This window comes from Patiria miniata, unplaced genomic scaffold, assembly GCF_015706575.1.
Source record: "Patiria miniata isolate m_02_andy unplaced genomic scaffold, ASM1570657v1 HiC_scaffold_24, whole genome shotgun sequence".
NCBI lineage: Eukaryota > Metazoa > Echinodermata > Asteroidea > Valvatida > Asterinidae > Patiria > Patiria miniata.
The window spans coordinates 676,636-703,267 of record NW_024037063.1 but is presented as its reverse complement, the minus strand read 5'-3'; the positions used below and the strand labels follow the sequence as shown (position 1 = coordinate 703,267).

The 26,632-nt window shown below is 41.2% G+C and overlaps 2 protein-coding genes across 2 annotated transcripts; both read right to left on the bottom strand.

Annotated features, from left to right (window-relative positions):
• Nucleotides 1-1,825: 1,825 nt before the first annotated feature.
• Nucleotides 1,826-13,997, bottom strand: LOC119731682 (kelch-like protein 2). The gene is made up of 12 exons (XM_038204889.1): nucleotides 13,877-13,997; nucleotides 11,020-11,142; nucleotides 10,040-10,268; nucleotides 8,874-9,049; nucleotides 8,183-8,279; nucleotides 7,729-7,995; nucleotides 6,633-6,750; nucleotides 5,668-5,865; nucleotides 4,781-4,882; nucleotides 3,868-3,996; nucleotides 3,257-3,397; nucleotides 1,826-2,311 (listed from the first exon to the last, which is right to left on the bottom strand). The coding sequence occupies exons 2-12, from the start codon at nucleotides 11,112-11,114 to the stop codon at nucleotides 2,139-2,141; spliced, it is 1,725 nt and encodes a 574-aa protein (XP_038060817.1). The 5' UTR covers nucleotides 11,115-11,142; nucleotides 13,877-13,997; the 3' UTR covers nucleotides 1,826-2,138.
• Nucleotides 13,998-14,589: 592 nt separating this feature from the next.
• Nucleotides 14,590-25,256, bottom strand: LOC119731683 (ubiquitin-conjugating enzyme E2-17 kDa). Its single transcript, XM_038204890.1, has 6 exons — nucleotides 25,102-25,256; nucleotides 23,641-23,704; nucleotides 21,086-21,117; nucleotides 20,233-20,310; nucleotides 18,919-19,024; nucleotides 14,590-18,459 (listed from the first exon to the last, which is right to left on the bottom strand). The coding sequence occupies exons 1-6, from the start codon at nucleotides 25,123-25,125 to the stop codon at nucleotides 18,320-18,322; spliced, it is 444 nt and encodes a 147-aa protein (XP_038060818.1). The 5' UTR covers nucleotides 25,126-25,256; the 3' UTR covers nucleotides 14,590-18,319.
• Nucleotides 25,257-26,632: the final 1,376 nt, after the last annotated feature.

Here is a 26,632-nt window from a genome sequence, read left to right as displayed (position 1 = left end):
AGACATCTTTTCTTCCCCCCAAAAAAATAAAATTGTTAAAATTATTACAATTATTATAAATTACTGGAAATGGTACCTCCGGGAGACATTCCCATAGACTTGCAAAAAAAACCATGACTTTAATGATCCCAACCTTATCCCACCCTCACCAAACTTTGTAAATTTGTTTTTTGCATCAATGCATCACAAGGAATCGATTTAGCCTATTTGCCATCTTAAAATTTGCCTAGAAAAAGTAGTTGAAACATTAGGCCAAAAAAAAAATTGTCGGTCCTGGTCAGCGCACGTTGATTTTGATCATGCGTGTCAATCTTTTTTTTCTTCAAATTTTCCGCAGTAGCTACAACAGTGCCCTCCATTGCCGCACCGCCTCAAATTTTCATATCAAGGAATGGGGAAGGGCACCAAGGCAAATGATGGAAGACACCAAGGTATATGAGGACACAAAAAGTACCCACCTTGTCTGTACAATCCAAGCTTAAAAATAAAAAAAAAAACACCAAAAACCCCAAAAACAAAAACCGCATCACTTCCGGAACTTTGGTCTGACCAGAGACCGACAATTAGTTTTTATTTTTGCCTCAGGGAGATATTGAATGTCTCCCTACTCTACCTTTTCTCCCAAGGTGTACTTTTTATGACAACGTGTCTCCCTGAAGGTACATTTGCAGGAGTCACAGTAACAACACCCTGGTGTATACGACACTTATTCAGACGATCCTTTAAATATTCAAGGTATTGAAATTATATCATCACAGCTCCACACAGCTCATCACTAATTAAGTTTGATGTGATGTTGCAATCACGTCTAAAGGGACTGTGATAACTTACATATAAAAGGTGGCTGTTTATTTCTGAGTTTGATTGCTTACGTTGAACTTGGCGGTAACTACCTTGCTGTTTTTGAGTTTTAAAATTAACAAATAAATAAAATAATTAAATAAATCTGACGATCGAATGTACAGGATTCTGTCGTCTTCACTAGACGGAAGCCTCGGAAATGCTTGGGACCAATTTCTAAAACATGCTTAAGCAGAAAACTATGCTAAGCACCAAAACAATTGTTCAGCATAAATGGGTTACCGGAACAAATGTGAGGCGCTCTGGCAAAATAAGACAGAACTGAGCAGATGTTGAATGAGGGTTTTTGGCGGGTATTGGGATAGAGATTCAAATCCTCCTTACAATACTGTTTGTTGCAGTTCAATCGGACATTCCGTTGACAAGATATGGCTGTTTAAACGTTGTATTTATAGAAATGTCAAAAGTAAAGTAATGAAAAAACAAAAGGCTTTTACATAAATTTCTAGTTTTGTAGTCGCGAAAATGAAAGATGCCAATTGTTTTCCCTTAACCAGTTCGCGCTGGAGACCGTGTATTCACGCAAAAGTTTTGCGGTATTCAGAAGGAATGACCGATAAACACGCAGGGAGCTAGGCCAGAAACATCTGTCAGTGACCCACTCACAGCAAAAGAGGCCGGAAATATGAGGGTGCTGCCCGAGGGTGATGGCTTCAACCCGCCTGGCTTGAGGTCGAGTGAAAAGTAATCCCGCGCCTCATTCCGTTTTTGTCAAAATAATCCCAGCATGAAATTGTTAAAAAAACACTTTTATTCCACGATTTTTATACTATTGCTTTAAAACATGTGTAGCAGACATATCAAAGATTACAAATATATATAAATCTGAAAAATGAAGAAAAAAATGTCACTCCCCATTTGGTTTTTGAATTTTTTTTTGACTTAGACCTGTGCCCACTTCTGTCTCATTCTGCCAGAACGCCTAACAAATGTCATGCATTGTGTATTCACTTATGGCTGGTTCTTTGAAGAAATGTTGCTTTGCAGATTTTTGTGGTAAGCAGCAATTGGCTGGGAACCAGTCTTAAGTAATAAGCATTCTAATGGCAATCTGGCCGGTTACCAGTTTTTGCTACAAGTTTTGCGCTTAGCACCATTTCCAAGCTTAGCATCTCCATGACATAGGTCCACGGTCCTTGACGTTAGCCCCGGGTTCAATGGTCACAGCGCCCTCGGGTGTTTTTTCACCAGTAACCCCACTGGATGTGGAACTCCGTGTCTCTGTCGTTGCCGCGGGCCCCTTGCTCTGGGTTGCCACTGGGGGCGCCCTCCTCATGTCATGTGGGCTTGTCGATGATGGCCACGCCCGAGTAGCTGCGGACCGTGGTCATGCAGGACGGCAGGACCACCCAGGCGTCGGCCCGCGAGTCGTAGCACTCCACCGAGGAGAGGTTGGCCGAGCCATCGTCGCCGCCCACCACGTACAGGAGGGTGTTGACGGCTGCCACGCCTACAAAAGGGGAAAGTCCATTGCGGAATTACTTGGAGATCACAATTCCTGTTCACATGGAATTGCGTAGATTCTGTGGCACAAGTTCAGTAGAACATTTGACATTTGAGAAAGATTTTGTGAGGATTGCAGTGTCAGGCTCACTACCTTAATTAATTTTTTGGAAAGACAAATGTGACAATCCTGCACAAAACCAGTCACTTGGAATTTTTGAAAAGTGGGATTTCGGGGTCATTGGAAAGGTCATTGAATAAGCTTTCCAATGATAAATAGGATACAGGATTCGGAAAAAATCTGACAAAGTTATAGGTATTTTCATTTCCCAATTTTATGAACTCGAAAAATTTTAAAAATTGAGAAATTTGTCGTTAACGTTTTCCAAACGAACTCCTCAGCAACACACATTTCTATAAAAGCAATCTGATTGAAATTTGGAGTACACATTCATCACTTGTCCTAATTTATTGACACAAGTTTTCATCAATATTCTATTAGTTATCCCATGATCATGAGTGGAACATGGAATAATGTAGTGCATCTGTGTCCCACATAACACGAGGGCGAAGTATGTGGTACACAGACGCACTACATATGGCGAGCGCGGTAACAAATTTATCTTCAAGCAAACTTGACACACAGTAAAGTTGGAACTAGCACACTTTACACGAACCTTTTAGTGGTTTAGCGCATGCAGCTGGAATGTCACTCATATCTTAGAATAGCACAATACGCAGAGTGCGATACAGACAGTGCGATTAGGTATATCACATTGTTGTTGCCCTGGATCGACCAGTCAGGATCGATTGAAGATTATATGTATTTTATGTGGTTGGAGGGTCACAAATATATGTTAGCTATTATCCACATATAAGTGACTGACGGTAACAAACAAAAGAATGACAGCTAGTGAACAAGACAAACAGACAGACACGCTAACTGACTGACCAGCATTCCTCCTGCAATGGGTCATATCACCCACACACGTCCATTCGTTGGTGTCTGGGTTGTACATCTCCACGCTCTTGCGCACCATGGGGCCGTCGTGTCCGCCCACGGCATACAGCATGCCGTCCACAACGCCTACACCTGCAAGTTAGGTAAGGTAAAAATTAACCCTCCTAGTCTTCCGCACTTCACAACCGTGCAAAAGTTCTGCAAAAACTACCCTTGCCCATTGAGTTAGCACCCACACTTCAAATTCCTGTTAGGTAATCTTCTGTGTAGCCTATTGAAGTAAAACACGGGTACACGGTCACCCATAAAAGAAACCCAAAATTAAAATCCCGGAAGTTGTCTAAAGAGCTCTATAGCTTAACAGTGTTAACTGCAACTTTTGCTGTCATTTTCTTTTTTTAAGGAATTTTTGTAAATATTGTTAAATTTGTGAATTGCAATTACTAAATACTTCATATTCTAAGTATGCAGTCAGCATTGCTTCTGTAATTTACATAGCTTGATCCTTACTGTATCCCTTAATTTTCACTCTGCTTGTACAATAGGGCGAAAATCGAATTCATTGTTGAAAATAAAACATAAAACAAATTCTTTTTGGATACCTGCTCCACTCCGCCTGGTGTTCATTTCTTTAACCGGTGACCACTCATCTTTGATAGGGTCGTAGCGTTCCACGGAACTCAAGCAATGTCTGGACGCACCGTCGTACCCGCCGACCGCGTACAGATAATCTGTGAAAATTGAAAAAAACTTTATCATAAAACAAAGAAAAAAGGAAACCATTTGATTATAATTTGCATGATGGTACCTTTAGCAGGCATGCAACTGGGAATTCAGAAAAACCGAGGAAATTCCAAACCATACAAGACTTTGAACAGTGTTTTTCAATTTGTAATGGCATTTGTGAGAAGTAAAAAACGAGGAAATCAGCAGATCCGACGAAAAGTTGCATGCCTGCTTTAGACAGTTCTGTCCAGTTTGAAAATCTGTCTTGGTTTTAGAGGGAGCTTTAAGTTGTGCACTACAAGGAAATATTTTCTTACGAGGCTTTCCCTCGCCCAATATGCAGGGGAGGTGGCTTCCCGGGCAACTCGCCTGCTTCTTGGACATGAATAATCAACTTGTGAACACACACACATACACTCTTTGTACTTTAAAGTGTAGAGGGGATGATAGCTTTTGACCTATGGTACACTGATGCAACTTTTATGAGCATATGTACTCTACTTTCCGCAAGAGCTTGTGAACTTAGTTCAAGAACGTACTCAAACCCACAACCTACTGCTCAATAGTACAAAATATCGCACCCTTTACCAGGGAAGGCATCTTTACAAGTAAGCTGGAGGTCTTAGGTTCGAATCTCGCTGGAGTACACTTGTGAAGCACCACAGCTATGATGTCCTTCAATATCGGCACACTGTCATTTTCATCACTGAAAGGTTACCTGCGCAGGGAGTTGATTCAAGAGTCGGCAAGGTTCGAATTTGCTTTCACCTGGAACTTGTGTAATCTTACCATTGAGTACAGCTACTCCAACACTGCTCCTTCTTGTGTTCATACACGCCACCGATCGCCACTCATTCACCTTAGGGTCATAGGCCTCAACGCTACTCAGCCCTGCAAGAAATTGTCAGTAATGGGTAGGAAACATCACACTGAAATATTACACATCACTGTAAACAGTGTTTGATTCTTGAAAGTGGACCATCTTTAAATAAAGGGAAAATACAACATTTGCAAACATCAAAAAATAAAACTACCAAATCATTTTGAAATACCTTGCTGGACTGTTAGTGAATGACAGTGTAAAGCATCCTGTAAAATCATGGCACCTGGTATACTGTCATTTTCAAGAAAAGTGGTATTTTTGTATCAATTTCCAACGCTGGTCGGCCGACCAGCGTTGGAAAAAACTGGCTTTTTTTTCAAATACTGGCCCCAATCGACCATCGCACTTGTTTGCAATCGATTACACACCTACGAACGGGTACAAGCCAGCTAGACTGGTTCCCTGACCTTACCATTCCCCAATGTATGTAAACTGCTCTGTTTCTTCTTATATGGAGTCAGGGGGAACCAGACTACAGGAAAATGACTGTTTTTCTTGGTTTTTATAGCATTTTCGAACCCAAAACCTGAAAAAAAGTCAGTGTAACTATATTTGCTATATATTTCCAACCCCCCAATTCCATCCATTTCTGAAAATTACAGCAAAAGCAAATGATGTATATTCCCTTTAACTGGCTTAGGGGTGTAGCTCTATATGGACAATGACTAGTGATTGCCCCAGTACTGTACAGTTTTATGGATAAATCCGAGAATAAAAACAATGTAGTACGACGCAGTACTGGTACTACACGTGATAGGTAAAGTCTTTTCTCATAGTCAGATTTGAAATGTACCTGTAGTCCCGTCAAAACCTCCCACTGCGTAGATGCGGTTGTTCAGCACGGCCACGCCCAGCGTGCTCCGTCGCGCCTCCATGGAAGCCACCGAGGACCACATGTTCCTGGTTGGGTCATACACGTCCACGGTTCTCACGCGCAGGGAACCGTTGAAGCCGCCAACAGCGTAGACCAGACCGTTGAGTACCGCAATACCTGGACAGGAACGTTTGAAAGATGGTAAGGACCAGATTCTCACAAGTTTTGAATGAAGAGAGTTTAATTTTATATTTCTCATAGCATTGCCTACGAACTTTGATGAAACGCCACCTCAAGGGTAAAATATAAAGAGAGATGATGGACATTTGAGCAGCACTGCTGCCATAATATGCCCATGCTCATGCGTTGTTCGGCTAAGATGCTTTTCATTTGCTTACAGTCTGAAGAAAATTGGTCATGCATGTTCCATGCCATATGGGTATGGAATTCTCAATCAGTCATTCATGTCACAAGTAACAGAAGATGGTCAATGACAAAGGAATACCTTTCACAGTTCACACCAGTCATTAAACTTGAGTTCACAAGAATTAAGTCTTGTGATGTCAACTTACGAGGGACTTCGGGACTTGTGATTGACTTGTGATGTCTTGGGATTGCCTTAGCTGGCTTGGGACGACTTGTAATCACTTTAAATGACTTGTGATTGACTTGTAATTGAATTGTGATTGACTTGTCAAGACTTGTGATGGCTTGTGATGTCTTGTGATGGTTTGTGACATCGTATGTCCTGCATCATCTGTGATTGACTTGTGACGACTTGTGATGGACTTATGATGTCTTTGGATTGACATGTAATTTTGATGATTTGCGATAACTTGTGATGTCCTGTGATTAACTTGTGATGACTTGTGATTAACTTGTGATGACTTGTGACAACTTTTTAAGACTTGATCACAACTCTGGATTGAAGACTGTGAACCCACCTGCCCTGCAGCGTCTGGATGGCATCTCGGCAGCCTGGGACCACTTCTCCTCCTTGAAGTCGTACACCTCGACGCTACGGATGGCCTTGGGGGCTTGACCACCCACCACAAGCATCAGCTAGAAGGATCACAACAAATTGATCATGATAAGTAACAAATCACACTCCTTGTTAAAGATGTACTGTCTGTACTCTTCAACATTTATTTCTCCTGATGAATTTTTAACTTCAGTTTCATTTTAATGAAACAGAAACCCCTACTTTTCCCCCTATTTTGAGTGTCTACATTTTGAGAGTCAAAAAGAAATTACTGTCAGGCTGTGACCAACTTTACAAAATACTTAGTAACTTCTCAGACGATGAAAAAGAAAGGTTTTGAATGCCATTTGTGGGGAATTTCGAAATGAAAACCAGGCTACATGGAAGACCAAAAACAGATTTCACGTTATGTGCAATTTTACGCGTGACTGATGACGCTCGCGAAAGTTGCAGTTTACACTGTAAAAGCTATAAAACCCTTCAGACAACTTCTGGGGTCGTGGGTTGGGTTTATTTAACGGGTACTCAGGTACCCATGTTATACTTCAATAGGGTACCCGGTTCCTGTACTACCAATAAATGCACACCACCATTCAATCACCTTTAACCCTTACCCTACTTGACCCTCCAACGCATGCCAATATGTGCCTCAAGAAAATCTCCTATGTTTTTTGCATGGCCCTCCAATATCTGCCATGTCATTTCAAGGGTAACTGGACAGGCACTCCAATACATGCCACAGAGAACAATGAGAGTCCTCTGATAACAAAGTGAGTGCCCCCAGCTGGTCAGTATCAGGCACCCTCCAGGGCCTCCAACTCCTGCCAATTGGAGCCTTCACTGTCAAGATAGTTTATCTGCCAATATACTGCAGCTGGAGGGCATTGGCATAACCAACTGACATGCAGTAAACTACCCTCAGAGAGTAAGGGTTAAAATCAAATTTTATATTGCTGAAAAATTGAAATTTAGAAAAGCAAGCTTTTATGGTGGGTGAAACCTGAAAAAAAGCATTGACGGTACATCTTTAACAAGAATATCCTGAATTTGCCTCCAACCTTTGGCAGTCCAATGGGCGTCCTGGGCTTCGTCCTAGGGTTCTTGATGAGCGCTCTCTGCTCCTTGGCCAGCAGGTGGTACTTCATGGCCTCTATCAGGTAATCCTTACAGCTGCTGCTGGTCTTGATGAGCGGCTCCTCCTCCACACGCTGCACCAGGTAGTCTCGCGAGAGCAGCGGCAGCCGCACGTGCTCCACCAGGCGCGGCATGTAGTCGCAGCGGTTCGACGGGTCGCTGTTGACCCAGCCTACCACTGCCTCAAACACCTGACAAAGAGAAGAAAAAAAATCAGACTTTTTGACTAATTTCCATATGGTGAGCATGCTATAAGGGATGTCAGGCCAATACACAGTGAAATTTCATGTACTTTGATCTGCAGGCAACCATGATGTTATGTGAGACTGACCAATGACATTTGCAGATTGGTTCATGATTATTCATGATTTTCCTCACCTCTTCTTCTGTGGGTACAGTCAGGTGATCGCTGCTGATAAGATCACTGACTTGATCTGCGGATAACGCTGTGAACTCATCGCTGTGGACAACAGCACTGCGGAAGAAAAAACAACTCATTTATCAATCAGCATTCTGTGTACACAATCAGCACACTTGTATCTGATAAACACAAAATTTATGACACAATTACAGCTGATTAACTCAATTACGGTACTCATTCTAATGCGTTGTGTTAAATGGCATGAATATGCATGTTGTGTCTTTATCAAACAACATATCTTACTGGTTAGTGTGGAACTGTAAAACGGTTACTGGCCAACCACCAAACAGAACCTCTTCTTGTTTTATAACCACTGACCAACAACAAAATAAAACTGCTTTGTGCCAAAAATGCCAATACCCAATAACAAACTAGAACAGCTAGTTGCCAAACAGCCATTGACCAATCACAAAAAAGAACAGCTTGTTGTCAAATAGCCACTGATCAATCACAACATAGAAGAGCTTGTTGTCAAATGGCCACTGGCCAATCACAAAATAGAAGAGCTTGATGCCAAATAGCCATTGACCTATCACAAAATAGAACAGCTTGTTGCCAAGTGACCACTGACCAATCACAAAATAGAAGAGCTTGATATGCCAAACAGCCACTGACCAATCACAAACCAGAATTACCCGTGATCATTACCTGAAGTGCTGCATGGTGTAGTTCTGTGCGTAGTGATAGAGCTCATTGCAGGAGTGCATGTCGGCAAACGCCCTGATGCCCAGGCAGTTGGTCGGGTGCAGCTGCTTCTGTAGGAAGTCGCAGCATGCACTGCGGACATCAATGAGCTGCAGGAGACTAGCTGCTGGCAAGAGGGTCTGGTAGAAAAACAATATTCATAAATACCTCAGACAGTTTACCCATCCCTATTGGTCGAGAGCCCGTCACGTGGCCAGTTTTAAACGGTTGATAAAGACCGGCTGGCTGGTCGTAAACACTTTTTCAGTGTCACATGAAATTTTGACTCCTATGAAATCCGGTACCTTTTACTGTTTTATTGGTTGAACGTTCACAATCCTCATGTAGGCATGGGCAATACTACCAGTGGGTCAGTATTTCATAGTCCTAAATTCACACCACACCGGCACAGCTGCGTTCTGCGCCAACATTACGCACGCCAATCTCAATATAAGGAGTTGTTTACGGCTACTCGCAAGAGGGCCTTACCATAACATACATGTACCTAGAGGGGTGTTTCGAAAAAAGTAAAATCGTTGAACAAAATCGTTGGAAATTTATAATTTTGACTTGTTTTGACTTTTTGGACCCGAAAAGCTTTGATTTTCTGATTGAAAAGGTATTTATGAATGGGAATAAACATGTGCTCGGCTGGTATTAAACACTGTATTTAAGACCGGTTGGAGTCTGGATGCTGATAATAACCCAGACTCTAACCAGTCTTAAGCATAGTGTTTAAAAACACAAGTATTCATATTCCCTCATTGACATTACAATGATAATGACAAAGTAATACATGTGGGTAGTTCAACCCAAACACTCCAGGGTATTTTGGCTAGAAACCCTGCTAAACACAGCAACATGCAACACCTGTCAAAATGACAAGCCTGCCCAGTGCAGCAAGATCCATCAGGCCAAAAATCACAAGGCCAAACTACCTCAGAGTTGGTGGTCACCGAACGCAGCAGGATACAACTGTGGCATTGTTCAATGGGACTAGCTCTCATTGTTTCAGCACTGGCCATTTATGCACTGGTGTTGCTGGCTCAGTGCAGCAAGGCCCCACAGACTTTTACACCTGATGCACTGTGTAACGTTTGGCAGGATTAGGGCCGACAAAAATCCCTCACCTGGACATTTTCCTCGGTCACCTGTATCTCCGATGTGTAGACGAAGTCCAGGAGCAGCGCGAGGGCGCTGCCGTCAATCTCCTGCAGGATGATCTTCTGGGCGCGGCACTCAGAGAGCTCGCTGGTGAACATGGCCGAGAAGTAGGGACTGCAGGCCGCCAGGACCACACGGTGGGCGGGAAGCTCCACCCCCTCCGCTTCCAGCGTCACATCACACAGTATATTTTGCCTGAATAAAACAAAGGTGGCGGGAGGACGACAGTGTATTTATATATGGTCAGATCTCAGGAAATGAGTTTTAAAGGCAATATACATTTGCAAAACATAAAAAAAAGTTGAAAATAATGGTGAAATATCTTACTTGACTGTAAGTGAATAATATACTCAAGCATCCTGTGAAATCATGTCACTGGTGTGCTGTCATTTCCAAGAAAAGTGGATTTTTTTTTTATGAATTTCCAATGATGGTCAGCCGACAATCGTTGGAAGATAACCGACTTTTTCAAATACTGTCCCCACTTTACAAAATTTAATTAGTTCATATTTTGTTTGCAATCAATTACACATTCATAAGGCCCAAAACAAATCTGCCTCCGATTACATGACATTTGAAAATAGGCTAGGTAGGTAGGGGGGAAAATATATTTTTTTTGGGGGGGGGGCAATTTTTTGTGTGTACGATCATATAAAGGTGTCTGCGTGTAGTAAGGGGTTAAAGGTAGTAACAGGTTTTTGGGCCTAAACGGGTGCAAGCGTTTCCTGACCTGACAATTTCCTAGGGTCAGTGAACAAGACTACAAGAACAGCATTTTGTTCTTGGTTTTTCCAACTTCCATGAACACAAAACTTTAAACAGGTCAGTGTAACAATATTTAGTATATAAAATACCAACCCCCTAATCTATCCATTTGTGATAATTACAGCAAAAGCAAATGTTGTATATATTCCCTTTATCTATGGCCCTGCAAATGCATACGTACTTTCTGAAATCGTTGAGGAGATCAAACGCTCTCTGGGTGTGGAGTAGATTGCGATAGGGCGGAGGGTCGATGGGAAGCAATTCCATGTCCTCCATGGCTGCTACAGTGAAGCACTCTGACTTTCTGGATAGGATTCCATCCAAACAAACGAAATCATAAGTGCACTATAGTGGCTAGCCCCACTAGTGTGGCCGGGATATCGCTGTGCTGTATCTCTGGCCACACGCCAGGTGCTCCAGTACTACTGAGGAGTATATTCCAAACACTGGCGCTCCCTTTTTGACATTTTTTTTTACATACCAGTGTATATGGTTGCATTCTATTATTTCTCATCTTTTGCCCTCCGTTAGATTAGATAATCTTTCTTCAAATTTTTCAAGAAATTTAGCATCTTTCTGGAGTCCATATGCGCCAGTGTTTGGACTAAACTCCTCAGTAAGTTGGGAAACCAGACGTGTGGCCTAACGTACAGTGCAGCAATACCAAGGCCACACAAGTGGGGCTATATATCGTGGCCATTTATTTGGATATTTTAGTGAATTGGCTTTCATTTCATCGCGTGAGGCACGGGGACACTCTCAGAATGAAAGCCACCCTGTGGCTGGTCAAGAGAATTAAAGCGCCCTCAGTCGACGGCAAACGATGACAGACGGCCGAGTGCGTCTGGTAAATTCTGGTAAATTTCACATTTTTGTTTGACATTGACAATGACATTTGAGGAATTTCAACCCACTCACCCAAATTGAGAATTTTTTTCTACAGCACTTTCAATTGGTCTTTCTGTAAGGTGTGTAAAAAACCTTACAGTTCTGGGTAATCCTTACTTTTAGGACCCCGTTCCTATATAGGAAGGTAAAGACTCACCAAAAACAGTTGACTAAATGACACTCAAAATTGACATTATGATATTTCTTGGCACATTTGAACAATTGGCAATGACACCTTCTTGAATATCAGCAGGTTTAATTTTGTGGAGAGAGGGCAGGGCTTTGATTTATGAGGGAAATTAAGGGGCCCGTAAAAGACGACAGTGACAACCAGAAAACAGACTCAAAAACCAAGATGGCAAACCCAAAAGCTCAATGCGATGAAAGCTTGATGCTGATTGGCTGATAAAAAATAAACATTCTTATTTATTTTTTTTAGCAGCCAATCAGCATCGGGTTTTCATTATGTAGGGCTTTCATGCGTGTGAGAACTACAACATGCACGTCTGACTGCGAAAAAAGGTAGGACAGTCACATTTTCTTTGAAAGTGCTTTCAAAATTACAACTAACATGAGTTTATATGAAGAAAAAAAGACTGCTTTAGCCTGCAAAAGTCACTTTGGTACTGGACAGTCATCTGCAAAAGTCAGTTTTGAACAGAACTCGTAAAAAATAGAGGTGTCCTAAAAGTAAGGATTAACCAGTTCTGGAAATAGAGATATATGAAGAAAAAGTGGCATCAGGTTGCAACATGTTTTCTCCCCCCCCCCCCATCCCCCCGGCCCCACCCCCAACCGCAACCGGCTCAGTCAACTGGTAAAAAAAAAGACAAATTCAACATCGAGAATTCTAGGAAGGGTAGCATTTCATCCGGACTTTTCTTTCTAGATTATATCATTACACTTCCTTCTTTTGGAGCAACTATAGAATGCAGGGCCACGCCGAAGCAAGGTTTTTTATTTTGCCTGGAGGCGTGGATGGAATAGGAGTAATAGATATGCAAACCTGCAAAAAGTGCTAAGTACAGCGAAGGAATGCACTGCACTTGTCTTCAAAGCTTCTCATGAAGGATCGGAAGGGAGGACGTGCTTGTAAATGTGTTGGGGGCACTGTCTGGAGCGGCGGAGGCGCGGAGTCTTGGAGTCGCAGAATCGCGGAGACGCGGGGCACTGGAGTGGCCGCAGTGGCGGAGGCCTGGCGCGGAGTCGCGGAGTCGCAGAGACGCGCACCGATAGAGGGCGCAATTCTCGGCGGAATCTTTTTGAGAACGAAGCATCCATATCCATTTTAATTGGGCGGGCCAATTAGGAAGGGGGAGGAGGGCGACAGGGCACTGTCTGGAGTCGCGGAGGCGCGGAGTCGGGGAGTCGCAGAGTCACTTTAATTGGGCGGGCCAATTAGGAAGGGGGGGGGAGGGCGACGGGGCACTGTCTGGAGTCGCGGAGGCGCGGAGTCGGGGAGTCGCAGAGTCACTTTAATTGGGCGGGCCAATTAGGAAGGGGGGGGAGGGCGACGGGGCACTGTCTGGAGTCGCGGAGGCGCGGAGTCGGGGAGTCGCAGAGTCACTTTAATTGGGCGGGCCAATTAGGAAGGGGGGGGGGAGGGCGACGGGGCACTGTCTGGAGTCGCGGAGGCGCGGAGTCGGGGAGTCGCAGAGTCACTTTAATTGGGCGGGCCAATTAGGAAGGGGGGAGGGCGACGGGGCACTGTCTGGAGTCGCGGAGGCGCGGAGTCGGGGAGTCGCAGAGTCACTTTAATTGGGCGGGCCAATTAGGAAGGGGGGGGAGGGCGACGGGGCACTGTCTGGAGTCGCGGAGGCGCGGAGTCGGGGAGTCGCAGAGTCGCTTTAATTGGGCGCGCAAATTAGGAAGGGGGGGAGGGCGACGGGGCACTGTCTCTCAGTGGTGGAGGCGCGGAGTCGCGGAGTCGCAGAGTCGCAGAGACGCGCACCGATAGAGGGCGCAATTCTCTGCGGCTCCACGACTCCACGATCGATTTTCAGAGGTAGGTCGACTGCGGTTCCACGCCTCCACGCAGCCGTACGGAGGCGCGGATGTAGAGTAAAGTGGCCCTGCATTCTATAGTTGTACCCTTCTTTTCAAGGTACTCAAAATTCTAATGTGTCAATTGATCAAATAATTTTACTTACCAAACGATGTAAATCTGGCCAATTTTATCACTCGTTTCCAGAACCATTTTCACTCCGGAGATTCCCCATCATTTGACACTTGGCTGGTTCCTGATCGATTCGGGGCAAATTACTCGTTGCACTACATTGCAAGCGCGACGGCATTAAAAAGGTACCAGACTATAATGAGACGGCATGACAACGCCCTCTTGCGGTGAGATTTTTTGTCAAGGAAATTATGCAATGCAGCAAAAATACATCACTTTTTCAAGTTGAGCTTCTTTCAAACTGTAGTCAGTGTCAATTCCGGCTTGTGTGTAAATTGTTAATTTTTCCTGCAATGGAGGGGAGGCCGTAGCACCCTAATATGTGGGTGTTGGGGGGGGGGGGGGTAATGGGAAATAACCCCCCCCCCAAAAAAAAATGAAGTCCACTACAAAAATAGCAAAAGGTTCAGAAACTGAATGATGGAAAATTAGGCCTAAAAGTTGCCCCCCCCCCCCACCAAATAAAAGTATACAATAAAGTCAGCAAAAATGAGACCCAGTTTTAGAGGTGGCAACATTTTTCATATTAGGAGATAGAAAATTGTGCCTTTAGTAGCTAATAATGAGGTTTCCAGTCGTAAAATTAAGCTGCCTCTAATTAAACAATGACGAAAGACACCAAAAAAAAAGGCTATTAAATCAATGTTGTGGATGACAATTATGTTTATCCAGAAGCTTCCAAGTTTAATCGGTGTTTACCAACCCGTACATGGCACAAACAACATTGGTTGAAACATGTAAACAGCAATAACAAAACTAAACCTGGGCTTTTGCTAAAGATGGGGACAAGGACCATTAAACATTGTAGCTTAATCGAAAGAGGGAAAAACAAAAAAATAAAATAATTCTTTGTTGTAGGGGGTCAAAATCTTTGGAGATTAAGACATCATGACAATGGTTTTTTCCTTAAAAATAAATACAGCATTGAAGTGCATGTACCTACATTTGTCTCAAATGCACAGAATTATTCGAAAAGATAAGCTCTAGTGTTAGCCATCAGGGAAAAAAAACACATCAGAAACTTTCAGAGAATGTTTTTGTTTTGTTCTGGTATATATGATCACTAGTTACAAAATAAGATTTACAATAATAGTAATTTTATCAGAAAGGTTCAGGGACTACAACCATTTTTTTTAAACATGACTCTCAAAACAAAACTCTCCACATAACACTCGTCTGATCGTCTCCCAACACCTAATGAATGTTCAAATTTAAAGCTTATGCAGTTTTTAAAGCAATTTCTTTACAAAAGAGATTGATTATTGTTTCATAGCCTCTCCCAAAGTAAATTCTGTAAAAAAAAATTAAGTGATTTTCACATACTACATCAGGCTCATGAAGACACCCACATGCAACCTCGTCCCAAGGGCTTACTTTAATTTCAACCTACATGTAGTTTCCAATAGTGAGCAGGTAATGGTGGGCGCGTACTGCTCAACACCCTGGGGACGAGGTTGACCCACACGCTTTTCATTATGGCTGCCAACCCGAGTAATTAGTCTGGTCACTGATATCGTGTCTGCAGCATCAGCAAGGCTAACAAGTCTGGGAACCAAACCTGAGGAAGTTTGTACTGTGTGGGCAATATGTCACCTTCTACTCTGGGAAATAATGCGAGAGATTTTGAAAAAGAAAGAAAATATCAACAAACTTTTTTCTCCAAGTTTTTTTTTACATGATAAACATTTATTTCCTGTTAATCTGGACTCATGTGCACTAGTGTATAATCTAAAGCGAGTAAACAAGAGGACTAGGATATTGACAAGACCCAGGTCATTGGGTTCGTTAACAATATGCAAATTAGGTATATTCACAATTACAGAGTTCAGTGTAAAAGTCAAAATCAAGCTGGAGGATTACAAGCAATTTACTAAAAGCGTGCCAAAATTTAAAAGTGGATTTCTCGACGTGGGTAGTGAGTATCTGCAGGATCAACCCTAACCCCTTGAGTGATTTGGCATGAACCTCCTCAGTCTGGCAAAATCCAACACCATATCGTCAACGACACCAGGAAGTCACACCCGAGTGGACTCGAGTGCGTGCTACGCATGCGTTTTTTTTACAGAACCGAGTGATTTTCGTTTTCACGAAGTTACACCCAAGTACACTATGTGCTCACTCGGAACAGTTTCGTTTTCACGAAGTAACACCCATCTTTATTTCACGAGTTTAAAGGCCTTTCATTGAATTTTTCTGTAATCCCACAAGAATACGGATTAATGACATTCCTATCAAAACGTTTTAAAACGTCTTTACCCAAATTGTATTTCCGTAACAGTTTTGTAACTTTGTGAAAACGGAAATTGTTCACGCCAGTGTCTGATTTATTCATGCACACTTGGTTGTTACTTCGTGAAACCAAAATTGGTCACGTAGCGGTTTTCACGAAGTAACACTGGACTTGGGTGTTCCTTCGTGGTGTCGGTGACGATATGGTTAACTCAACACCCAACTGTTGGACTCTGATTATGGTGGTATGCCTGAACCCATGTAAAGCATAATCAGTTTGCTAGTGCAGTACTCACTCCAACAGATTCCAACAAGACATGCAGTTGGATTTTGAAATGTTGGGGTGGTTAGGGTTTAAGTCAAGCTGAGCTAGGTTTTTGCTTGCAACTTTTTTTTTTTTAGGTCAAACTACACAAAGACCATTGCTGCAAGGGTCCAAGCTCGTGTATAAGTGTGAGTTACTTAAAACTTACATCAAAACAAACATGTACAATTTTACAAATGTGATTTCTGGGTTCACCGTGGAATTCTGTGGAATTCACAATGTTTTTTTTCCCCAAAGAGAACTGAATCCAATACTGGTGCTTAGACTTGCTTGAGAAATTGCATGGTTTTGAAGCAAAAAGGTCTATTTTAATGTAACAGCAGTAAGTTTGGCTTTTATGCACGTCGGATTATGGAAAACAATAGAAACAAAAAAAACGTATGGAAAATAGGTTGGTGCCCATGTTCCAATGACTCAACACAAGTTATCTTAATAAAGCATTCGAGGAACTACACCAAGATGGCCGCTACCTCAATTTTACAATAATTTGTAAAAAATGACATCGAATTAGTGTGCATGTACCAGATGTTATTATAAGCGTATTCTTTTTCATTTTTTTTGGTGGAAAATTAGTCTTTCCACTAAATTACAAAGTGTCATTAAAAAAAAACCCACCCCAGATTGATTACAAATGAAATGGCACCATGGAAATACTTCAAACCAGGATTTCTAAGAACAATAGGTAGGAACAGTGAGAAGCCATTATGCACATTACACATACGAGACACGCACAGACCAAATCCATCGTAACAGAAGTAGAAATGAGGTACTGGTACTTAAATAAGGAATGGTATCAGTTTGAAAAAACAGTCTTCAGATTGCATAATTTTTTTTTTTTCCTCCACTGAACCATGTGATGTGTGGATTACGAGCAACGACCCCAATTTCCTTAAAAACTTCCCGCATCTAACCGTCCACAACCTAACAAGGATTCTGTGTCCATTACGATAGATTTGCCTTTTACACAACTGATGCTTCCTGTATCAACACAATTTTTTTTAAATTTTTTTTTTTTACGGTACCTACTGTACAACTCAAAAGATTCCCTATCTTCTACAAAACATTGGTCTTGGAGAGAAAGCCAGGAAAAGTCAGGACAGAAAAGTTTCTACAAGCTGCGGGGAAGGTTTCTGTTCCTGGCCATTGAGGTGTGTAAACGATGGTCGGGGAGCAGGGGTGGGGGGCGAAGGGGAGAGAAACGACGACGTATGCTTGAAGCATTAGTGCTGTCACGTACAAAAAAAATTGACACACCAAAAAACAAAAACAGCAAATTCGTTCAACAAGGCTATTTAGAAAAAAAAAAAAAAGGGTTCAAAATGGTGGAATTTAGATCATTTTCCTCCCTTACTCAACTAGAATTCCTTACCTGAACAATTTCGGCTCCAAACGGTAATATTTTACATTTGAATATCAGAAGTGACTCCACCGAAGTTACCAAAAACATATGTTTATGAACCACAATTATCTTTATTTAACAATTCGGTGTTTCAAATTTTTTTTTTCCAGTCACGTGTGAAAAGTTTTGGATTTCTACGATATGTTTTATAAATGACCTTGCGAATGATAAACCATAAAAAAAATCAAATTAAGTAAACACTCGAGTGTCTGTAACAAAAAACGACAACCCTTCCCCCACAAGACGACAATTACCCAAAAAAGGGGTGGGGTTTCAAAATGGTAAGGGGGGAACAAGTTGTGAGAATATCAAGACTACCCAAAACTCACTACTTCCCGATCTGTCCAGCTTACACTCGGGGAATTTATTTTTCTCATCTGATGATACAGAGATCTTCAGTGATTCGTTTATTAATTTTGTGTGTGGGTGTTTTTTTTTCTCTCTTAGGGATAGGGAGGGTTTGATCACATGGCGTATTTTCTCGTCCATTCCTTGGCCGTTTCGTTGTATTTTCCTCTATCGGACTTGTAGATACGGGCTATGTCGGGCACCAGTGGGTCGTCTGGATTGGGATCATTGAGGAGCGAGCAGATTGACAGTAACACTGGCGGAGAAGATGAAAACAAAGAAGTTAGAAAAAAAGAGCACAAATTATTTGGAGGGTATATCGGTGACCGTCTGTACTAAAGACCAACCTTCGTCTCAGTGGAGTGGATTTGGACTTCGTTCCCTAAATCTAGCCGGTCTTGATCTTTCGTTAAAGGTAATGCACAACATTTGCAAACATCAAAAAAAAGCAAAACTACCAAAATTGACTGTGAGTGAATAATAGTCTCAAGCATCCTGTGAAATCATGGCACCTGGTGTGCTGTCATTTTCACGAAAAGTTGACTTTTTGTATCAATTTTCCAACTATGGTCGGCCGACCATCGATTTTTTTCTTCAAAAAATGCCCCCAATTTACCAAATTTAGTTAGTCCACATTTTGTTTGTAATCGATGACACTTCTGCCAAGAGGAATTTAAGTCCTCCCCCCCTTCAAGAAACAAAAACAGAGGCTTACCTTTTGAGATTGTGAGCGCAGGCGACCACTGTGACCTTAAGATGTCTAGACAGATGCTTCCATTGCTGTTAATGTTTGGATGGTAAATTTTTGTTGTAAAGGCCACCTGATGGGGGAAATAGAGGGACGAAAAAAGGGAAGCGAGTTCTGTTGAAAGGGATATGAACTGCATGTATTAACAGTAGATGGTGTCTCCACTCACGATTGCACTAGCTACTGCGTGTATTGCGTGAATTATGCGAAAATTCATCGGTTCGGTGCGCGACATCGTGTAGCTGCAATCCGCTGAATGAGAACATGTCCCAGACTTGTTCTGATTTGAGCTGTGTGATCGCACCCCAACGCCATCGCACGCCTAAAAGCTTCCCGAGAAGTGTGAATAATTGCACACCTGAACTTTCCTGGAGGCCTGGACCGCAGAATCACACACCTAGAAAATCACACACCTAGAAAAACCACACGCTAGAAAAATCCAGGTGTGCCTTTTTCCACACGCCTGTGATTTTCAAATCAGAAGGACTGAACACTGATTTTAGGCGTAATTTAAAACATGACTCTGCAACTTTTGAATCAAAATCGCGATACTAGAATATTGTTTTCTCGGACTATACAGCATTCACTGAGCTAAAACTTCATCAGGTTAGTTGTTATAAGCACCCTTCTTTAGATTTTGAGTACTTTTGTTGCTTCTAATGAAAACAAAATTCACAAATGACGTACTCTACTTTTAATTGATTTCTCCTCAAAACTACAAACTTAAACTCTTGAAGCTCCGCCCTTCATAATGTTTGACTAATCACAGCCGTGACTGCCCATCCAAACATCCAATCAAAGTTCAATACGATGGATGTGGTTGGAACATGTGATAGTGGAGAGGCGTATGTCTTGTTGCCAAACCTACTGAGTGGGCGGGGCTTTATGGCCAGATCCAGAACAGTCCAATTCTTACTGTGACAGTAGTTTGTTAACCCTAAACCCTTGGGTATTTTTACTAAAAAAAATCCTGAATCTGCCAAAATCCATCAATTTTGCCATGCAAAAAAAATGTAGGTGGCCTATCAGTCCATCAGAATCCACCACTTAGCCGGGAGTAAATCTGTTGAGATCCTGAATCCATCAAAGTCCCCTAAGCGCTAAATATGCAGGCATCCTGAATCCATCAAAATCCTGCACAGCACCGCTAGGCTTGCTGTCCTGAATCCATCAAAATCCCCCAACTGCTTCAATATGGAGGTATCCCGATTCCGCCGAAATCCTCCAAACCAGGGGTGTGGATTTTGATGGATTCAGGTACGTTAGGGTTAAAACGCTCACCTTGGGTGGTTTGAAGGGATAATCTGTAGGAAAGTGTATGGTCAGGAAAAACACACCACCTTGATAAGAACTGTCAGGCTACGGAGAAAAAACACAATGGAGAATAATAAATCGTCAGTTTAATCATCTACAATTACATGAACAACTAAAACGAAAGTAAACACAATATATTTCCGGCCTCAAATTTCAGGTTAACCTTCCCACTTGACCACAAGGATTTCCTGCGACTATTATATTCAATGTATCATACAAAAAAACAACACAAATACAAAATGACATAAGTTACTACAATTTCAAGCCCACTTTCAAAACACCTTTTATTCTAAGTTCAAAATAAAATTTAGAAATTCTGGTTTCCGAATCTGAGATGGGTGTATAATGATCATATTCGGGCAGAAAAATCATGAGACAATTGAACTTGTTGATGACAGCCAGAAACTGATCAGCGCTTAAATCTCTGGACTCGATTCCATGATCATTCCACGCCGTACTTTATTGATATGAACGAATGAATTTACGAAAGAAAACCTACCCCGGTCAACTGAGTACGGTCTACAGAGGAAAATACAAAAAAAAGGCCGGCCTTTTCAGTGACTATCCGGTTCGTTAGTGACGTTGTCAAACACACGCATGCACAACTGATTACAAGCTAAACACTCAAGCGCGTTAAATTCCAGTTCCAAAGGTTTCAATGCTACTTAATGTGCAGTGGGCATGGTTTAAACTGAAGTGACGTCACAGTAACGAACCCGATTGTCAATCACATTTCAAATCCGTTGACCTTTCACTGCAAACTTCATGATACAGAATAGATTATTACTTAAATCATAAAAGACAAATGGGGAATACTCACTGGACCCATTATAGTTGCCTGCCAGTGAAACACTGTCAACAGAAAAAAGAAACATTCATTTAGTTTCCATAAGGCCCAAAAAAAAAATAGTCAGTCTGTGGTCAGACCGAAGTTCTGGAATTGATGCGGCGACGCGGTTTTTTTTTTTTTTGGTGGCTTTTTTTTTTCAAGCTTGTATTGTACAGACAAGGTGGGTACTATTTTGCATTTTTGTGTCCTCATTATACATTGGTGTCCTCCATAATTTGCCTTGGTGCCCTTTATCATTTGCCGTGATGCGATTTCCCCATTCCTTGGTGCTCCTTGGTACAAATATTTGAGGAGGCGCAGCAATAGAGGGCGCTGTTGTAGCTTCCGTGTTAATTTGAAAAAAAAAAAAGGTTGACGCGCATGATTAAAATCGACGCGCGCGCTGACCAGAGACCGAGTATTTTATTTTTTTGGCCTAACTGAACTCCTTTTTTTTTTATTAACCCTCCTATGCAAACATACATTCTGAGCCAAGTTGTCCTTTCAGTCAAAAATCAATCAAGTGACTGTTTTCAACAGTTAAGAGCTCCCAGCCTACATGTTTATGTAACTTGGTAAAACAACATGCATGCTTTGACTGTAGGCGATTGATAAGACAACTGTGGCTACCAGTTGCCTGCTTTTCTCTGACTGAATTTGACTAGTCAGAGTGCTTGCTTGACTACTAGCCTGTGTAAAAGGCATGGCAGGGGAAGCGGAATGACTGTCTGTGACTGTTCAAACAGTAGGAGGGTTAAAGTACATGTATGTCAATGTGAGAAAAACTGTATCTAGACAAACATTTCTACGAATGAAGATCTATAAATAGCCACATGTTCAAACACTGCTACATGTACATGTACACATACACGTATACATGCAACCTATTTTTCCCCGCGTATATCCACAATGATAATTGCTGTGAAGTTCAATGTACAAGTAGCAGCGTATTTGAAAGCGGACACAGAGTTTGCACACTGCATCACCATCGTGCTTAGCGCTGCTATCTGACCAAACTTGACATTTAAGGCTTTACGAACAAGGAAAACAGTTAAAAGGTTGTCAATAAGGGGAATTAGTGGGTCATTTCCTGCCCTACATCCACGCTTAGCCGGAGTTTCCTTCAATAACGGCCTTGACTTTGACACATGGAAATTGCTTCACACTTGAAGTGTCAAGGAATCTTACTGCACAGGGTGAGTAAAAAAAAACCAAAAAAAAAAAACCAAATGGCACCCCCAATTTTTTAAAGAATTTCTGCATGTACATGTAGTGTTTTCCAAATCCAGGATATGAAAGCCCAATTAACCCTAACTCCAAACTCCCTAGCATATAATTTACTAGGAACCGTACCCAACCTCGCAAATTCCAACACCCACATGGGAAATCGTACACACACACACTGTTGGACTTAGTTTCTGGAGATATGCCAAGCCCAATGTAAAAGACCATCAGTTTGGGGGTACTGTACCCATTCTAACATATTTCAACAACACCTGCTGTTGGGCTTTGTTTGGTTGAGTTCAGTTAGGGTTAGGCCAAAAAAAAAAAAATATTTGGTCTCTGGTCAGACCAAAGTTCCGGAATTGACATGGCCACGCAGCTTTTTTTTTTTTTTTGGCTTTTTTTTTGTTGTTCTTCAAGCTTGGATTGTACAGACAAGGTGGGGTACTATTTTGCTTTTTTGATGTCCTCATGTACATTGGTGTCCTCCATAATTTGCCTTGGTGCTTTCGATCATCTGCCTTGGTGCAATTTCCCATTCCTTGGTGCTCTTTGGTAAAAAAAATTGAGGAGGTGCGGAAATAGAGGGCGCTGTTGGAGCTACCGCGGAACATTTTGAAAAAAAACAAAGATCGACGCGCATGATTAAAATCGACGCGCGCGCTGACCAGAGACCGTCTTATTATTTTTTTTGGCCTTAATAAGCTTTCTTTTAGTGAAAGAATCATTTAAATCGCTCATGTACTTTCCGAGTTATGGAATTTTGAATACAAACACTGTTTATTAACCTTGTCCTTAGATCACATTTAAGTTACGTGATATTTCAGTAAAAATGGATATGTGATATTTTTGAATATAATGTGAATACTTTTCGTTTTGCTGAAATATCACTTACCTTTATTGTGATCCATCGACAAGGTTAAAAAACAGTGTTTGTGTTCAAAATTCCAGATTTGAATAATTCTTTCACTAAAAGAAAGCTTATTAATTGGACTTTTATATATCGGGAAAGCGCTACATGCAGAAGTCTTTACAAAATAGGGGGCACTATTTGGGTTTCCTTGGTTTTTTTTACTCACCCTGTACTACCTCGAGCTATTAATGTAACAGAGCTGCCAAGCATGGGAATGTGCTAAGTGCAGTACATTTCTACTTAGCAAAAACAGGTTACCGGCCAAAAAAATGCCATGTGATGTACATTGGTTGTGACTGGTACTCCGAGTGATTTCTGCTTAAAGATCTTTTCTGCTTAGCATTTTTTTTTGATTATGCATGAAACCCCATGATGGGGGAGGAGGGGAGGAGAACTATTCAAATCTTACTGTCGTCTCCTACTGGACCTGCTGAACACTGGGCTGGTGGGTCTCGCCCTAAATCTTGAAGTTCCTAAAAGAGAAAAAAGACAATGAATTGTTGCAAGGGTTACAATGGCATGATGGGATGTTATGCGTTTCAATTGAAATGTCCTTTCAGATTACCATGTGTACAAAGATGGTGGTATCCATGAATTGGTCTACATGTGTACCTACGTTCTTTCAATATCTTTTGAAAGTCGACACTGTCATGTGGAGAAAAAAAAGTGCTATTTGCCATGATTTTGGAATCTATAAACAAAGATACATGTGTTTTTCAATGTTCCATCATAACATGTTTGACTATATTCTTGTCTCTGCTTCAGTTTAGGATGGTTTTGTTTGTCATTTTTCAGTTATGTAAGCCCTTAATTTTGGCTTTAGATCAAAAGATCTAGAAAATTCATCAAACGATTTGCACTTGATTTAGATTACCCCAAATCCCTAAGTCTTTTACTAAGTACTGGACCAAGTCCACCAAAATCCATCAATCACACTGCTTCTTAATGCTTGCTTTGGTTTAGGCCTCCAGGCCAAGTCCATCATACTCCATCAATATTTAGTCAAACCAGGACTGCAGGACAAAGTCCCACCAAATCCACCAAAATTGGGAGGGGGGGGGTGGATTTTGATGGAGTTGGGGAGGTTAGGGTTAAAGAATGGCTGCGTACATGTAGCTGTTACGAAAGAACTCTATTCCCTAAGAATTAAAAAAACAAACAATGAAAGTACTACTGTTTAATTTAAATAATTAACTGAAAATGTATATAATTTCAAGTTAAGCTGTTTTTGTTCAGCTAAAATCTGTTGTTAAGGAATGTTTTCTTTTTTTATATCAACTTTCCATAATATTTATCCCCAAACAATGAAACATGCACTGTCTGACTGTCAGTTACTGTGTTTGATTATTTCAAGTGTTGTACAAAATTACATGACATTGACAATGCACATTATATACAGTGAACTTAGTGACAATGTTTAACTTAAAAGGCAGTGTATAAGGCAGTGTATGGTGGTGATGACTGTCATTACGACACGTCGAGTCATGACTAAAAAAAAATAGAAAAAAATATTATTATTATATTAACTAGGGCCCTAGGTCTAAATGTCATCTGATCTAGAATGACTAGACATGCTAGACATGACAAAAATAAGTGAAAAAGAAAATTAAAAAATGAACAAGAAACGTTGTTGTTGAAAATACGTTACAACATGGGGGAAATAACTGACAATTCTCGGAATACAAACGACGTGTGTTATGTGAATAGGGCGGGCACACGATGATGAATAACGACGTCGTCATATGCACAAACCATTCGGTCATGTCGGTCAATTGTCGTGCCGGGTTTTGGCGATGGTCGACAAAATCCGAGAAAAATTTGACACACATTACAACAATCATTTCAAAAATAAGTAACATGAAATCATTACCTTATTTATTCTCTTTAACGCCATATCTGTGTAAGTGTGTTCGTTTATTTGTAGAAGAATTCAGAGATTCTAAACAATGACGAGATCGACTTCCTTCTTTTTGCCTTTTTCTTTAGCTCGTTTTTTTTTAGCATGCCACTCGCGAATTCGTAGAATCGATCTCAATTATTCGATATCTGGGGTATCCGAAAACGTCAGTTTCAGTGTCTCGGTATCGAAATTCATGGTTTGAAATTTTATTTTTATGAATTGCACGGAAAGAAAATTGTGGGGTTTTGTTTATTTTTTTAATGTTATTTTGCTTATGTTTGGTCGTTCTTGTTTTGTTTGTTTTGGGTAGTTTTTGTTAGGATTGATTTCAGAACGCCACGCCATTTGCTAAATTTATTTCAAATTTGATAAATATATTTTTCTATCACTTGGATTGGACTAATTTTAAAAGGTCGGTTGCTTGATTGAGTTGTTGGAAAACTTAAAGATTTTGTGCAGATCAAAAGAACCGCTTCTATTAGCTGGAAGCTTTTGAAAAGATAAATTAGCAATTATAAGACCTCTTGTGTTTTGCAAGAGAGCTTCTAAATAAAAGTTTTATTTATTTTATGTCAAATCGGGGCACAACTCAAATATGAAACTGACAAAAACTTAGGAGAAAATATGATATTCGAATTTGAAAAAATCAAGAACATTGACCAGCAAATAATATGTGGTCTGACAATTTCTTCACCGGAAAAGATCGATTCTTTTAATATCGATTCTAGGGACACCGGTATATACCCATGGATTGGTTCATCGTCAAATGATTCAGGTGTAGCGTGAATATCCGACTCCATGAAATATAGACTCATTGGTAGTAGTGCGCATGCGTAAATACGATAATATGCTATTTTTAGGATCATGGGCGAGTGACCTGTCACGTGCGAGGGATTACCCAATAATAGGGAAAAGGAGTCTGATTTTCATAGGAGTCGGATTTTCACGTGACACCGCAATGCGCGAAAGATCCGTGTATCTTCTGTTGAATATTCATATCGTTCCTAACGTTGAGCGCATATTTCCATGACGTCATGTTTTTTCGGTCCATCGAGCATGACTCGTATAATTGAGGTATTGAGCAACAACGCAAAATATTAGGACAGATGAATATTCTCGACTAACAATTTTTTTCTGTAAAAAGAATTGTTCATTCCAGAAATACCCATGACTGAACCCTCATTGTGTAAATAAGTGTTCACACGATCAATGATCGAGTGGCCAGTTTTACTCAACTGGCTTTAGTTTTATCAGGAGGCCTGAGGTAGCATGAACCACCAAAAGAGGGCGCTATGACGAACTTAAGATACTACCGTACCAAAAGGCCAAGGCGCAAAATTTTCAACACCCCATTGCGTCACGTGTTTAAAGGTTACCGTGCAATAAACAAAAAGTATCAGTAAACGAAGAAACCTTAAGAAACAAAACAAAAATTAACCAATTAGATTTAAGATAAATACAGTAATAATTAATTCATGGAAATAGCTTAGTTCGTTTGTCC

Coding starts and splice junctions, on each gene's coding strand:
- LOC119731682 (XM_038204889.1), bottom strand. CDS start 11,114: ATGGAGGACATGGAATTGCTTCCCATCGACCCTCCGCCCTATCGCAAT. Junction 7,996..8,182: donor CTGTACCCACAGAAGAAGAG/GTGAGGAAAATC, acceptor TCTCTTTGTCAG/GTGTTTGAGGCAGTGGTAGG. Junction 4,883..5,667: donor AGGTTTTGACGGGACTACAG/GTACATTTCAAA, acceptor AATTTCTTGCAG/GGCTGAGTAGCGTTGAGGCC.
- LOC119731683 (XM_038204890.1), bottom strand. CDS start 25,125: ATGGCGTTAAAGAGAATAAATAAG. Junction 23,705..25,101: donor CGTTAAAGAGAATAAATAAG/GTAATGATTTCA, acceptor TTTCTCTTTTAG/GAACTTCAAGATTTAGGGCG. Junction 21,118..23,640: donor AGGTCCAGTAGGAGACGACA/GTAAGATTTGAA, acceptor TTCTGTTGACAG/TGTTTCACTGGCAGGCAACT.